The sequence below is a fragment of the Egretta garzetta genome, unplaced genomic scaffold, assembly GCF_000687185.1.
Source record: "Egretta garzetta isolate BGI_Z169 unplaced genomic scaffold, ASM68718v1 scaffold43, whole genome shotgun sequence".
Classification (NCBI taxonomy): Eukaryota; Metazoa; Chordata; class Aves; order Pelecaniformes; family Ardeidae; genus Egretta; species Egretta garzetta.
The window spans coordinates 1,486,467-1,500,939 of NW_009259047.1; the positions used below are offsets into that span (position 1 = coordinate 1,486,467).

The 14,473-nt window shown below is 44.2% G+C and overlaps 1 protein-coding gene across 1 annotated transcript in view; it reads left to right on the forward strand.

The window, feature by feature from the left end:
* The window catches only part of SYDE2 (synapse defective Rho GTPase homolog 2), a 35,494-nt gene that overhangs the window by 3,880 nt on the left and 17,141 nt on the right, over positions 1-14,473 (forward strand). The window contains 2 exon segments of the mRNA XM_035890661.1: positions 3,820-4,551; positions 14,172-14,463. Coding sequence (XP_035746554.1) covers positions 3,820-4,551; positions 14,172-14,463 — 1,024 coding nt within the window.

Sequence of the window (14,473 nt, forward strand, 5' to 3'; positions counted from 1 at the left end):
AAAAAAAAAAAAAAAAAAACCAAACCCAAAACAAAACCTAAAAAAATCAGTTTCCCCCGTTTCTGAAAGATGGGAATTCTCTCTGCAGAGCCGCGAGGTTCGTTACCGCAGCCCCTGCCTGGTTGTTTTCAAGGCGCGGGACCTGTGGGCTGCCGAAGCAGAACGCGGCGGGAGGGACGAGGGCTCCGTGCTGGTTCCCCCTTCACGGGGTGCTTTAAGCCCGCCGTCCGCCGTTTAAAAGCCAGCTTTATTTTCGCTGGTGGTTGCCGGCTTATATAAACTGTGAGTAAACAAAAGCAGAGCCCTCAAGCCGATAGGGTTTTAGATGGAGCTGCCGCTATGCAGCCGAACTGAGCGATTTATTTACTCACGTTTGGAAAAGTTTATTCTTTCCAGATCTTGTGTGACCTTCAGATCTGTTGTGGGCAGAGATCGGGCACTTCAGCAGATCTAAATTTAGGTCTTGAATTGGTCCCGAACGGTAACATCCTCACATCTGTAATTGCTCTTCTTGGGAATACAAATTCCCAATGGAAACAAAGAGGTTCTTGAATTTAGACCACTTCTTTACGTGAATCCCTGCATGTTTTCTTATCTGTCATTCTTCAGCTTTTGTGTGCTGCTTGGTGGTTTTGTTTTTTTTTTTTGAAGGTGCACTTGGAAGCTTAGAAATCCATTTTTAGTCTTGCCGTTGTTCCATTTAAATACAGAATTATTATATTTCATAGTTTTACTAGGAAACTTGGTGAAAGAAAATGTGTTTAAATAGCTGCTATTACGACCAGAAGAACTGTGAATTGTTTTGATCCATATACGGAGAGGATGGAAAAAGCTGTTCCCCTCTTTGTTACAAACTGAAAAGCAATGCACAGTATCACATTGAAATACTTTGTATGCCAGTGTAATCCACAGAATATCAATTTTGGCCTCAGTTGAGCTGAAGTTCTGAGAATAACGTGTTGGTGCCATAATATTTTAACCTTAAATAGGGATTTATTTAGTTTTTTGTCAATAGAGTGGAAGGTGAAGGGAGCAGGAGATTTTTTTTTTTTATTTTTTTTTTTTTTGTTATTCACACCATACTGAAGCCTTTTGGGAAGGAACCATTGTCTTGTTTTGTGTTTGTGTGGAGGTTTAATATATATTTTTAGAATATATTAAAGTACTAATAGGGAGTAGGCAGCGTTCTTCTGCGTGAACCTTTGCTCTAGAACAAAAAGCGTGTATCTGACCTGTGTATCTCTGAAAGCTTTGTATTTACTTAAATCTGAATCGTTACTATAACAGCTAACGACGATTAAAACCTGCTGTGTTCCACTGAACCCGTGGTTGTGCAGATACTTGCATCTGAAACAGTTTGCCACTAAAATAAACACAGGCAGAAGGGCTTTCAGGATCAGGGCCAAGCTCGAATGAAGGGGAAGGAGCGCTCGCAAATGCTGCTCTCCGTTGCAAAAACTGCAGCTGGAAGATTTACGTGTAAGCGTACTGTTTGGAGGAGAGTCAGTGAACATTTACAGTCGGTGACCTCCGGCAGCACGTTGGCTCACTCGGAGATGGGGAAGGGGTAGCTTTGGATCCGTGTGGTGGGCGATGTGCCTCCGCAAGCAGTAGGGTTTTTGGAGTACGCTGGAGGTACTGGATTATTAATGCTTCTGCAGTAAGCTTTTGCGGATGGGCTGCTATCAAGATACCCGGGTGGATGTTGCAAACAGAGTTGAGTTTGCTCTGTGCATTTGCGCCTGCTTGGGAGCGAAGGGCAGCCGGAGGCCGATGCCAGATGTGTCGCTGGGTGTATATTTAGGCACGCTACACTTCTCGGGAGCCCGCTGTTTTGGGAATTGTAGGCTGCCTTAACCAGTGCGGAAGGGACTGCATTCCTTCAGTGAAACAGGAGGTAGCGGATGTTTTTCGTTTGTGGAAATACAGCTCTCGGATGCTCCATCTATTTATATCTCTGGAGCAGGGACCGCTCCTTGGGCTTTGAGGTAGTTGTCTCCGGCAGGAGGATGCCCGCCCAAGAAGTCCCTGATGCAAAGTGACTTCTTGGAAACGTGGGCATAGCCCACGGCAGATTAGTTCCCCGTCCTTTTGCTTAGTTCTTGCTTGAAATAGTGGTGAAATTGTGCAAAGGGGAACCTTTACAATGGCGAGCTTACATTTCCAGGCTGGGGGTGGGGGAAGGCATAGGGCTGCTGCCAAATCACTCAAACTTTGCCAGAGGTCTGCGTCCTCAGCCCTGCTTTCACGTTTTCCTCAGATTCTGTTAATTGCCCGACGTGGGCCCCAGTGTAGCGAAGCATTTCAGCAGAGGACTGTGCACAGGCTTCAAAATGAGCATGGTTAATTTTGTTAATTCTCTGAATCAAGGTAGTTCTTCAAATCACAGTGTTGATATTGCAGTTTAGCTAAAGAAGTAAACCTCACTTTTTTTTTTTTTAATCACCAAATGATGAATCTTTCATGGCATGAAATGGTGGTGTTTCAGATCTTATCAAGGATCTCTTCTGTCATTAATGTGCAAACCTAAGAAGAGGCTCAAAGGGAAGGTGTTCAAGTGACGGTCTTTTTCCCGTCTCCCTGTCTACAGCAAACATAGCTGGATTTACAGAGCTGCTCCTTGAGTCCTCCAGAGAGGTGTCCGTGTTTTAACATCCGTTATTGGTGTGTAAATAATTTTTTGCTGAGAATAATGTTCAAGCAACATCAAATAGCTGCTCCCATCTGGAATTTCCAATTGCAGAGGGCTTCGCACAAAACCAGGTTGTCTGTTCTCTGAGAACCCCGTTATCCCCATTCAGGGTTGAGCAAACCCTCTCTGGGTTGTCCTCATCCATGGAGGAGCGTGAGGGTTACCTGACCTCCGTTCCTTGTTTTTAATTTAGATGGATTTGCAGCTTTCCTTCCAGTCCTAGCGAAGGGATGGGTGCTTGCTCGGGGGTGAGGCGCTCGCTCCTTTCGTGGTGCCCCCCCTCCGGGTGGGATGCGCGGTGCGGTGCCCTGCAGCCTGCCGGGGGGTATGGCACCGCTGCGGAGCGGGCGGCTTGGGCATGCTCTGACAAGGGGCTCAAGTGCCAGTGGCTTTTGTGATGCCTAATTAAATGTTTGGCCGTTGCTTTGAAGTAATTGTGTCAAGTTTTGGGAGCAGTCAGTGGAATTTGATTAGGTGTTACCTGGATTTTTTGTTGTGTAACGAGATGTTTAAAAACTCTTCTGCGTTTCTTCCTCCTTCCTTCCTTTTGTGGTGGTGTTTCATTTTATTCCCCACAAATCAGGGGATGCTTCTGTCTTAGTTATAGGATGAAGCGGGTAAGGACAGTCCGTCCTGGAGGTTTTTTTGTGCAAGACACATCCTGACCTTTATCTTCTATCCAAATCTGGAAGTGAGTCTACGTGGGGGTTTTTGTAGCCCTTTAAGCTATACATTATGGTAAAACCAGGGTCTGTTTCTTCATTGGCATAACTAAACTGTGAAAATACCTCATAGCAACTTCCCAAACTGATTGTACCTGAACAAAAAGCAGCCATTTCTGTCTAAGTATGCATGACCTTTCAGGAGGGCTATCTCACTGCCATTTATCTAAATTACATGGTGTTAAAAATACAGCCCAACAAGCCTGACTCTTTATTAATTATGTGCACATTCTGATTTGACAGGCTGAAATCTAATTTTATGGTCACATCAACTTATCTTTTGTCCTTTCGGGTGAGGTCTAATGCAAATGTCAAACAAGAGCATATGTGTTCATCTGTCAGAAGCAAACCAATATTCTAAATGTTTGTCTTTCCCTCTCTTTTTGCCTTTCTCTCTGGGAACAGATTTAATCGAAAATGTTTACATAGCTTCGAGGAGCAGGAAGGAGCCCAGGTTCCCCCAGGCCAGCGAGGTCCCCGAGCACAGGCCGCAGGTGAACAGCATTACTGTTTCTAAGAAACGCAGCTGGCTGCAGCAGAGCACGCACCGACCTCCTCCTCCTCCTCCTCCTCTGGAAGAAGAAAGCACCTGTAAAGAAACACATGGGCCTGTTATCCCAGTACCCAAATCTCCCATCCTGCTGCCTGAACCTGTGGTGCCGCGGGTTCTTTCCACGTCACCAGTGGGGCGGGAGCACCCCGCGCGAAGCTGCGCTCCTCTTGGTGCCCTGCCAAGCATCGCAAGCCCAAGGAGCGCTGCTTTGGACTTCGGTGAGGATAACGATGCAGATGATGAAGGAGAAATATGGTACAACCCAATCCCTGAAGACGATGAGCCCGACTTGCTGAGGGTCCGCCCTTCCACTGTGAATAGCCCTGTTGCTGTGGGCTCCCCGGTGTCTCGGTACAAATCCTCCCCTGGGTGTGACTTGGGGATGGCCACAGGTCCCTGCGAGGGTCCCCCACGCACCATGGAGAGCGTGGGGGACAGTCGGACAGCTCAGCCCAGAGAAATGAGTCAGGCCGATGCAGTGCATCCCGGGGAGCACGTGCAGCAGCACCGACAGAGGTTTGCCTGCAAGGCTCCTAGCGTGCCAGCAGTAGAGGACAATCCTGCCTTTAAGTGCCCTTCAACAGGTAAGAGGAATTGTTTAGGTTGGAAAAGACCTTTAAGATCATCAAGTCCAACCGTTAACCTAACCCTGCCATCCTACCACTAAACCCTGTCCCTAAGCACCACAGCTACATGGCTTTTAAATACCTCCAAGTATTTAAAAATAATAAAAAAACCCAGGTTGGGGACTCAACCGCTTCCCTGTTCCAGGCCTGATAACCCTTTTGGTGAAGAAATTTTTCCTAATGTCCAACCTAAACCTGTGCAACTTGAGGCCATTTCCTCTCGTCCCACTGCCCTTTACCTGGAAGCAGAGCCCAACCCACCCCAGCTCCCCCCTCCTCTCAGGCAGTTGTAGGGAGTGATGAGGGCTCCCCTCAGCCGCCTCTTCTCCAGGCTGAACACCCCCAGTGCCCTCAGCCACGCCTCATAAGGCATAACATGAAAGTGTTATGTCCTCTGTTTTCCTTTAGAGGAATAACAAACCCTTCTTACATCTCTCTTTTCCCTCCTTTTATCTTTATCAAGCAAATTTCCTGTGGAAATGCATGGCAGGTTCATAAAATATGACTCAAATTGTGAGACTGATACCTACTACATGTAGAGCTGCCCAGTGGTTTCTCCATCAGTTTGTTCGTGGTGTGTCCAGGTGTGGTTGTCCTCTCTGTTCTTTGGCCCCCACCTTGCTGAAGACGCAGGTTTTACAAAGCGAGCTTGCTAAAGCCTGGTAATGTGAGGACACCCTGGGTTTCCTTTGTTAGCTCGTGTCTAACCCTGGCGTTGGATTCCAGCCTTGAAGCTACTTAATGTCTGCAGAAGTTTCTTTAACTTGCTGTCTGGGACTTTTTAATAAAGACTTTTTGGAAGACCATATAAATGCTATTCATCACGTTGCTTTCTGTAATTGCTGTCTTGTTGACTGTCTCAGACTAATCTAATAGACTGGAGAGGAGTGGTTTTTGCTTTCAGAAGCCAGCCTCTTTGTTCCTTGTTATCTTTGGCTGAGTGTTTGATAGTCTCATTTCCATAATTCCATTAGTGGGTGAATTCAGCTTCTTAGTAAAGATTTTTCCCAGTCTATTAAAAAAGCCCAAACAGAAATAAAACCACACCAAATAAAAGTAAGTAGAAACTCCCCCAACCCTTTCCAAAAAGTATTATTTTTAATTAGTGATGTGTCTTACATTATCATGACCTTAATTCTGTTATCCTGTTGAGCGCTAGGAGCTTAGTGTAAAGTTCAGGAGATGGAATTCCAGGTTCCCCTATGGAGAAAGTTCACACTTTCTTTGCACTGACATTTAAGAGCCTGTATTTCTGCCCAGCTCAGCAGAGAGGACCTGGCACACCAGCATCGGAGCCCAAGTGTGCATTGCCCTCCAGAGGAGACCCCAATCTGGGTTGCCCTTGTCCAGCCTCGCTGTCCTGGAAGGCTTCTGGCCCCACGACACTGCGTGCCGGGAGCTGCTGTGCCTGGATTCCCAGTGCGGAGCTTGCTTCTGGGAACGGGGTTTGTTTGCAAAGGCACCAAAGCAACCGCTATAAACAGCGGAAGAAAAAACACTTGTGTCTTGTCTTCTGGGAGCTCACATTTTGTTCTTTTTTTGTGGAAATGCTGCAGATGCAAGCATATTTTTAGTTGCAAAGTGTGTTAAAGTTACTGGGCGTTTATTTAGAAATAGCTCACTTTATAGCTGCCTTAAATACTTAGCCCAGTTGTATTTGCTTGCAAGACAGATGAAATATCATGTTCTTAGGTAGATTTTTGCTGTTGTTGGAGCTCTAGGCGCCTGGAGAGGTCAGCAGGTGTGGTGATTTAGGAAAGCCATGTGTGTGTACTGCAAACTCTCTGACCCCCATTCAGGTAGTTAATCTCTCAATATATAGGTGACTACTTCTTTAAAAAAAACAACGTTTCTTTAAAAAAAATCCCTTTATGTAAGAAGAAAAAAGTCAAAATTGGTTTCATACTGAAAAACCATTTATTTCTGAAAGCAAAATTGCCCATTTAAAGTGTCTCGTGAAACCAGGGGAAAAGTGTTGTGAATTACCCCTGATTGGTTTGTTATGCATTGAGTTAATTAAGGTACTTTAAATGCAGCTCTCCTTTTGCATGTATTGAATAGTGATCACATTGAATAGATTAATTGATGATGAAGTGGATCCCTGCTGCTCAGTAATTGGCTTTATTATGGAGAAGTGGCTTAGTTCTTCTTTTTAATCCAGTTAAGGTGTCTACAGTTATTTTTCAGTCAAATTTAAAATGACAGCTCATCCATGCAAAATTACTGCATGAAGGGCAACGTGGCCAATTTAACTTTATTTGTGTTAGGACCTTGTTTGAATTATACAGCTGCTATGAAATAGACGTCTGTGTTCTTAGAGAGCTGGGTACGTGAAGCAGTAACTCCTGACAAATAAGCAATTACTGCTTTGTGGAAAAGTCTGCTTACCTTTCTTATTGATATGATTTTATGCATGTCAGTACTGGTTAGCATTAGAGTCTGAAGTATTAGATTTTGAGAAGCATAGACAGAAAAAAGTAGGGCGCTATAAAAGCTGACAAAATATATAGTTGTTCATTTTGTCATTTACTGTTTTCTTCTTTGGATGATGGAATCAACTTTACCTTTAGAACTGTCAATGTTGCTGCCTTATTTGGATTTCCAACTTTGTAGAGAGAAAATGGCTGTGGATTTTTTTCTATTTCTTTTTGGAGAGTCTTTATTAGAAGATTAAGAAGAAATAAATGATAGAATTCAGTTATTGGGAGTCTTTTCAAACACAGCAGCAAATAGATATTTTTTGTAAATGATATCAATAAAATAGATCGTAGCTGTAGAGGTGCTAATTTGCCCCATAGTCTTAATTTACACTGTTAGTTCCTGCTGTTAATCTGGTTACTTTCTACAGTAAATGCCACTTATGTTAATAGGATTTGTCAGGTAATTCCCTAGTGAATAATTCTAGCCATGCTGGCTTTTAAAAAGAAACTGATCAAAAATAAGGTGCCCCTTTAGCAGAGCTTGGGAAAATAAGGAATATATTTTGTTTATAACAAGTACACAAAAGATAAGAAGATCATTTGGTTCTGAGTTAGTAATGTAGAAACCAGCTCGTGCTCTTAGGTCTGTGGGAGAAAGTTTTAAGTGGAAAGGCCCCTGGAGGCTGTTTTTAATTTGATGGCTCCTTGCACAGGCCAAATAGTTGTGACTGGAAAACAGGAATATTTTTTGTTACAAATGCAACATGAAAAAATCTTTAGGATTGAACTCTGTGGTGTGTGTATCACCTGCAAAGTGTCGAAGAAAAACAGCCCTTTATAATGTCGGCTCCTGAGACAGATTTACATCGTGGAGCTCTGAATAGTGCCTTCTGAAGAATTTGTAATATTTTTGCTTTTGGGGAGGATTACTGTTGGGATTAGTGTCCACCTCATCAGTGGAATCATCTCACATGTGTCTGCATCTCAGAGGCATCCTGGTAGGACTTGCACTTGATCTGGACTGTGCTTTTGCTCCTGAAAATGTATGCATGTTAACTGTCTGGATGGAAAAACCCTGTTAGGAATCCCTGTAAACAGATTTCTTTTTGAAGTCGTAGGAAGTGAAGGTTGATACCATATATTCCCACTTAACCCCAATACATGCCAACTGGAGCTTGGCTTAAGTCACATTAGAGTGCTCTTGCTCTACTTAGACCATGACCGCTATCCTGGTTTCCAAATACATCTTTTGGGGCCAATGCAGGCAAATATTTTGCATGCTTAGATGTTGCAAATAAGCTTCCAGCAATATACATAGAGTATATTGAGCAGCAAATCTTATCTACCAATTCCCTTCCACATGTTGCAAATACTGTTGGCTTAATTTTTATTTTTTTTTTCCCCAGGTGGAAGATGCTTTGTGTTTTAACTGTTTTCCATGTGCAAGGAGCTTTGGTTTCATGAGGCAGTGCTAGGTTAATGGTTGGACGTGATGATCTTAAAGGTCTTTTCCAACCTAGATGATTCTATGATTCTATGAAATATTTGCGTAATGCTTGAGATACCAAAATGGTTTGGTATGTGTTAGAAAGGTCCCTCTGCTCCCTCTGTCTCCTGCAGAGCTGAGGCGAGTTTGTTGGTGGGCTTTGGGGGAGTTCGTGCATGTGCTTTTGAAGGTCAAGGGCTTATTCACGTGTGTGTCTTTGATCCATGGGGTGACAAGGCCATGAAGACCTGCTGGTGAAAGAGGCGAAAGGACGTGGCAGCTGTGGAGTGGAAGCAGTTAATTTAAAATAGCTGCTGCCTTTTTCAGTCTCTGATTTGTGCTGAGTAAGTGTTTGTCTCCTCCGACTGGGGAAATGGAGGCAAAGCTGCTTTCCATGCTGTGAAAGACACACCGAGGGGAGGAAATCTTCATGAGAGCAGCCCAAACGGACAGCGCTTGGCATCAGCCGCGGTGCTGCCGCCTGCGTCTTGCTGCGACGGCAGCGCCTGAATAGAGCCGACTGTGGTTTACGTGCATCGCGGAATCACTAATGTTTAAATTATCTGCAACAAACTCATGCTTGTTTGTAGATATCGAACTCCCTCAGTGTGGTCAGAGAGCTGAAGTGCTCTTACCACGTGCTTGTTCCTCCCTCTAACGAGGTACGGCTGTTGAGGATGCTCCGGGGATTGCCGCCGTGCTGCAGAGCAGCCCCTTCGCCTCGCGGCATCCGCGCAGCCTCGGGAGGTTACCCTGGAATCGCTTCCCATTTTAATTAATGGACTATTTAAAGCAATTTGGTGTATATCGTTTGCTCCCGTAAAAAGGATTCCTGGTTTGATGGGTTTGACACAACTTTAATTGATGTCAGTATGCATAATATTTGAAGAAAACAAACTACTGTTCTTGGAGATTTTTTTTACCCTCCTCATAATTTCTCCGTTCCTTGACTCTGAAGCATTATGTGGGATGGAACTCTGAGGCTGCGTTGGTCAAAATAGTAATTTTTATAGGGGTGAAAAGGCTTTTTTTTTTTTTTTTTTTTTTTTTTTCACGTTAAGAGGCGATTGTTCCATTTATTTGGATGATTAAGATGTTACATAGCAATAATTCCATTCTATCCCAATTTTTAAAGGTTCTTTTCAGGTTTTTTTAAGGATTTTTTTTCCCTGTTGCTGATGTAGATGGAGGTGACGCTTTCCTTACATTTTAATTGAAGTTGCTTGAATTTGATATAGGACAAGTTCTTCTCTTAGTGGCATTTGCAGTTCTACTCTGAAGTTTTCTATCAAAACAGGTCTGGAACTATCTGAGGATGAAAAAACGTAATGGGCCTGTGCCTGAGTAAATTCACAGCCTCTGTCATCAGTAGAGCTGTCCTGTTTCTGTCAGCTGGGTATCCAGATCAGTATTTCTTGTAGCATATAGCACAGAAAAACAGTAGCCCTTTTTCTCTCCCCCATCACTTGCTACAAGAACAATTTGGAGATATTTGGGCTTTTCTGTTTTGACTTGCCGCTTTTTCATTTTTAATACATTTTCTCAGTAAGTCATTGGGTTGATCTAAAAATAAAAAGGATGAAAAATCTAGGCAGAAGGGAAACTTTGCTTTTGCAAGTTATAACCCCTTGTTGTAAGCTGTATTTTTTTTCTCTTAAAATGAAATGGGTTAGAGCTTCAATAGTAACATTATTATTCTGAAGAGATGCTTTCAGTGTTAGATGTGGTGTGCTTATTAAGTATGTCAGGAGAATGGTAGGAAAAATTAAATTACCTTTAATTTAGTCGGAACTCAGCATTTCTGTTAGCTCTGAGAATGGCCATTTGCTATTTCAATAGCTTGCTGTAATAAGGAACTGAGAGTTTTCTGACTTACTCATTCACCTCAGCTCGTCGTCCCTAAAATAAATCACAGGTTTTCTGATGAACTTTAAAATAACTCAGAAACCCTACCTTAAGCGACGAGGAATGTTATGTGTAGAATAGGGTAATCAAATGTGCCTGTAAAACAGCATGTGCTGTTGGCAGTCGGCGTGACAGCGGTATATGTGCCCGAGCACACGTGAACAGTGTTAAGCAGGGTCAGACAAGCATTTTTACTCTGCTAAATCACTGCCTGCGTCTGGCAGGGGCTGTGCTGTAAGTGCTTAGGGTAGTTTGAGCCCCCCCGTGCCTTGGGGCAGGGTTGTGTAGGGGTAGGGTCTGTCGGCGGTCCCCTGCTCGACCGAGGGGACAGTAGCGGTTGCCCCGTGGCCAGCTGGCTGGGTGGGGTGGGAGAGGGGGCCTGGGTTTGTGAAGTGCTGTATTCCCATGGGCTGTTTGCGTCTCTCCAGTTGCATCTCTTTGGTCATGAAAACGTTTTATCCCTTCATGCAGGCGTACCGCTGAGCAAAGTAAAAGGTGGCTTTACCAGTCACGCTGAACAAATAGCTGATGGAAGCAGTCACTTACAGTGTCAAGTCACTTTGACTTGGATTGTGTTGTCCTTCAGAAGCTTTTTTTTTTTTTCCCCCCTGTCTTACTCATACTGCTAAAGCTTCCAGAAAGCATAATCGTAGAATCCTAGGTTGGAAGGGACCTCGAGGATCATGTAGTCCAACCTTCCTAGGTAAGAGCGCAGTCTAGACAAGATGGCCCAGCACCCCGTCCAGCTGAGTCTTAAAAGTGTCCAATGTGGTGGAGTCAATCACTTTCCCTGGGGAGATTATTCCATAAGTATAATATTGAACAACCCAGGTTGGAAAGGACCTTGAAAGATCATCTGGTCCACCCTTTGGTGGGAAGGGGAGCCTAGATGAGATTACCTAGCACCTTGCCCAGTTCCATCTTGAAAACCTCCAGTGATGGGGACTCTACCATGTCCTTGGGGAGGTGGTTCCAGTGATTTATTGTTCTCACTGTAAAACCCAAATTAATTTATATATATGCACACACATATATGTATAGTCAGCTGCATCACATCAAACCGACCATCCCCTTGCTGCCTTGGTAGTCATTTATGCAACAGGTGCCTCTTATGTTTCATCTCCTCCTACCATCCTTCCCTAAGGATATTTTTAAAGTTTAACTGGTCAGATGGGATGTGTGGTGGCAGCGTGAGTGGGGACAGGGACAGCCGTGTAACTTGCTAAAAGGAGCGAGGTGCAGCCCAGCTCCCCTGGCACCCATACGAGAAAGCTGTATCAGATGGGCAGGCTGGGAAGAGAAGCGTTCCTGGGCCATGCTGCAGCTCCTCTTGCAAGCTTGTTCAGAGCTGTGTCATGTACACTCTTTAAAATTGCGTGCATACCTCAGCACATTGCTGGCTTTAGTGGAACAACATGTGGCTCAATGCTGATGGGAATACCATCCTGCATAATGCTCCACTGTTAAGTTTCTTCCAGCCGCAGATTTCAATTTAACTGTTAGGTGCTGAACGCAGCAGAAGTCGGACTTGTAAAAGTCAGAGTGTTAGATTGACTCTTCAGTTTTAATGAGCTGGAGGGGGGAGTTTAATTTGCTGGCCTGCTTTTCTGAGCCCGTGCCAGAGTCTTTTGACAGAAAGGGAAGATTAATGTTAGCGGGCTGGAGCGTGGCACCGATGGCTATAGAGCGTTCCAGGCCAGCCCACCAGTGGGACTGCGCCGTGATTTGCAGTACAAGGGAAGGCTTTGTCCGCTTTTATCAAACCCCACATTTCTAACTAGCTGCTTGCCAGAAAAGCACAGCAGGCATGCTAGAAATAGCCCTTCCCCTGCGAGGGAGCTACTTCCATGAGATGCAGGGCTAAATGAATTTTCCTCTGTCGCTCCGGAAAACAAATCCTATGCATTATTCTTCATAACTGAATCTATCTTTTATAAAGGTACTCTTTTAAGCAACTGTCTGCAAAAGTTATTAAAGCCAAACTTCTGTTGGGACTAAAACTAGCCTTTGTAGGGTTGTGGGGTTTTTTTTTTTGGGGCGGGGGGGAACCCAAACCCACAACAAATCACCTTGGTCAAAGACCAGATCGCCTGATTTAACTGTTTAAGCTAAGTGGAGTATAAAAAGTAAGTTATAGTTAAATGGTGAAAATTAATTTGGATGAACAGGGGACTTGTAAAAATCACTAGCTGTATGGTGGTTTGGACTTGAAGCGATTAGTTTGGAATTCAAGCAGTAAGCCTTTGAGAGATCCGTAAGAGAAACCTCTGTAAAGCATGATTTGCGGAGTACCTTGTGAAAACAACGCTTCTTTCTTTCTTTCTTTCTTTCTTTCTTTCTCTTTGTATGCTGTGAATAGACTCTCCCTTTCCCTGGCTAGCAAGGGGGGGGAAGGATGGGTGTAGGTGTTCGGGATGCTCGGGCTAATTGCAGCACGCAGGGTTAGTGAGCTTGGGCTGCACAGGCGAGGCTCCCTGAGTCCTGTTGGGAGCTGCTGGAATTTGCAGTGATGAGTGAATGGGGTGGTTATTGCTAGCAAGAGATGCTATTGGCTTCTCAAGGGATAGAAAAGTGACTCTAAGTGAAAGTGCTCATGTAATCTTATTAATATCTATCGTTCTGGCCTCAGTTCCCCTCTTGCATGCTTCATTAACTCATGTAAATTCATTGCCTTTCCTACAGTCATTACTGCCTCATGCTGGTGAAAGTGAGAAAAGCTTGAGCTAAACTTGGTATTTGGATTTCCTCGAGTATTGGAGCATGAGGTGAACCGCAGGTTCCTGACTGTGTGCAGTGCTGGCTTATGTCTGACCGTGTTCCTTAGTTGTCTTTTACTGCTAAATTGAGGGAGTGGTTTTTTTTTTTTTTTCTTTTTCTCTCTTTAGCATCAGTGCCTGATCTTATGATGGGTTTGTTTTGGGTTTTTTTTTTCTTTTTTTTGGTACCTTGAAAGGTGGATGATTTCCCACTAGGACATCACTTGGGAACTGCATAACTTTAAGCCCTGTCATGGGATGGTTATGCCAGGAAAGATGGAAAGTTGCTGGCAGCAATGAGGCAGTGCAGGATGCAGCTTTTGGAAGGAATAAATCCTTGTTGCGTTCTTCCTTCTCCGTCCTGTGGCGGAAGGGAGGAGCTGAGAGAAGTGGAAGAAAAGGTGTGAGAGACTGCCTGCGTCTACACAGGAGGCATTTAGGGTTCTTTAGGGTAATGGAGGGGCATGCACAAGAGTATAGTTGTATTCTGCATAGAAACCAGTGTCTTTCCTTGAGACCTAAGTGAAGTCAGCAACGCTGATGTGTTGGCTACATAGCTAACTGCTTCGTAGGCAAGGGTGCATTTGCCATATTCCAGGGTTTTCCCATTTACGACTGGTTTCGTTGCACCTGTGCCCTAGGAATGCAGCCATGTCTGCTTGTATGGGGGATCCAGCACAAATGGATCGAGCTGAATGCAGCGGGTGAGATAGCTCGTTTGTTTGTATGGATTTTCTGGCCCTTTCATCTCCATAAAGCAGAACAAATCTTGCTTTTGACTATGAACTGCCAAATTTGGCTCAACAAGTCAGCAGAGCACAGCTTTCTGAATGCTCATGAACATCTGACTGATGAATGAACGATGGTTGTCTGAATGAATTGTGTTTATCAAGTTTTGACAAATCAATGTGTTTTCCCCTAGTTCAAGATGTAATTTTTTTTTTTTTGTTGCAGAGAACTGCAGTTACTAAGCGGTTTGAAAATTATTATTCCTTCTCTTTTCTTCTAAAGGGTCTGGAGTTGTACTTGCACACAAGACTGATATCCCCTCGACAGAGGTTTCTCCTCCAAGTCCCAGTCCTCTGAAAAAAAGCGGATCAATCAACTGGCCTTTCCCTGATAGAATTAAATCTCCCAGGACTGTGAGGAAGCTTTCCATGAAAATGAAAAAGCTGCCAGAGCTGAGCAGGAAACTGAGTGTCAAGGGAACCTCAAGCCATACTAGTTCAGATAATCCTCCTTCCCTGCTGAAAAGTAGCTGCCGGGATACAAGCCATACAGTGTCTTTGCCATCTTCTGGAAACTCAACCACA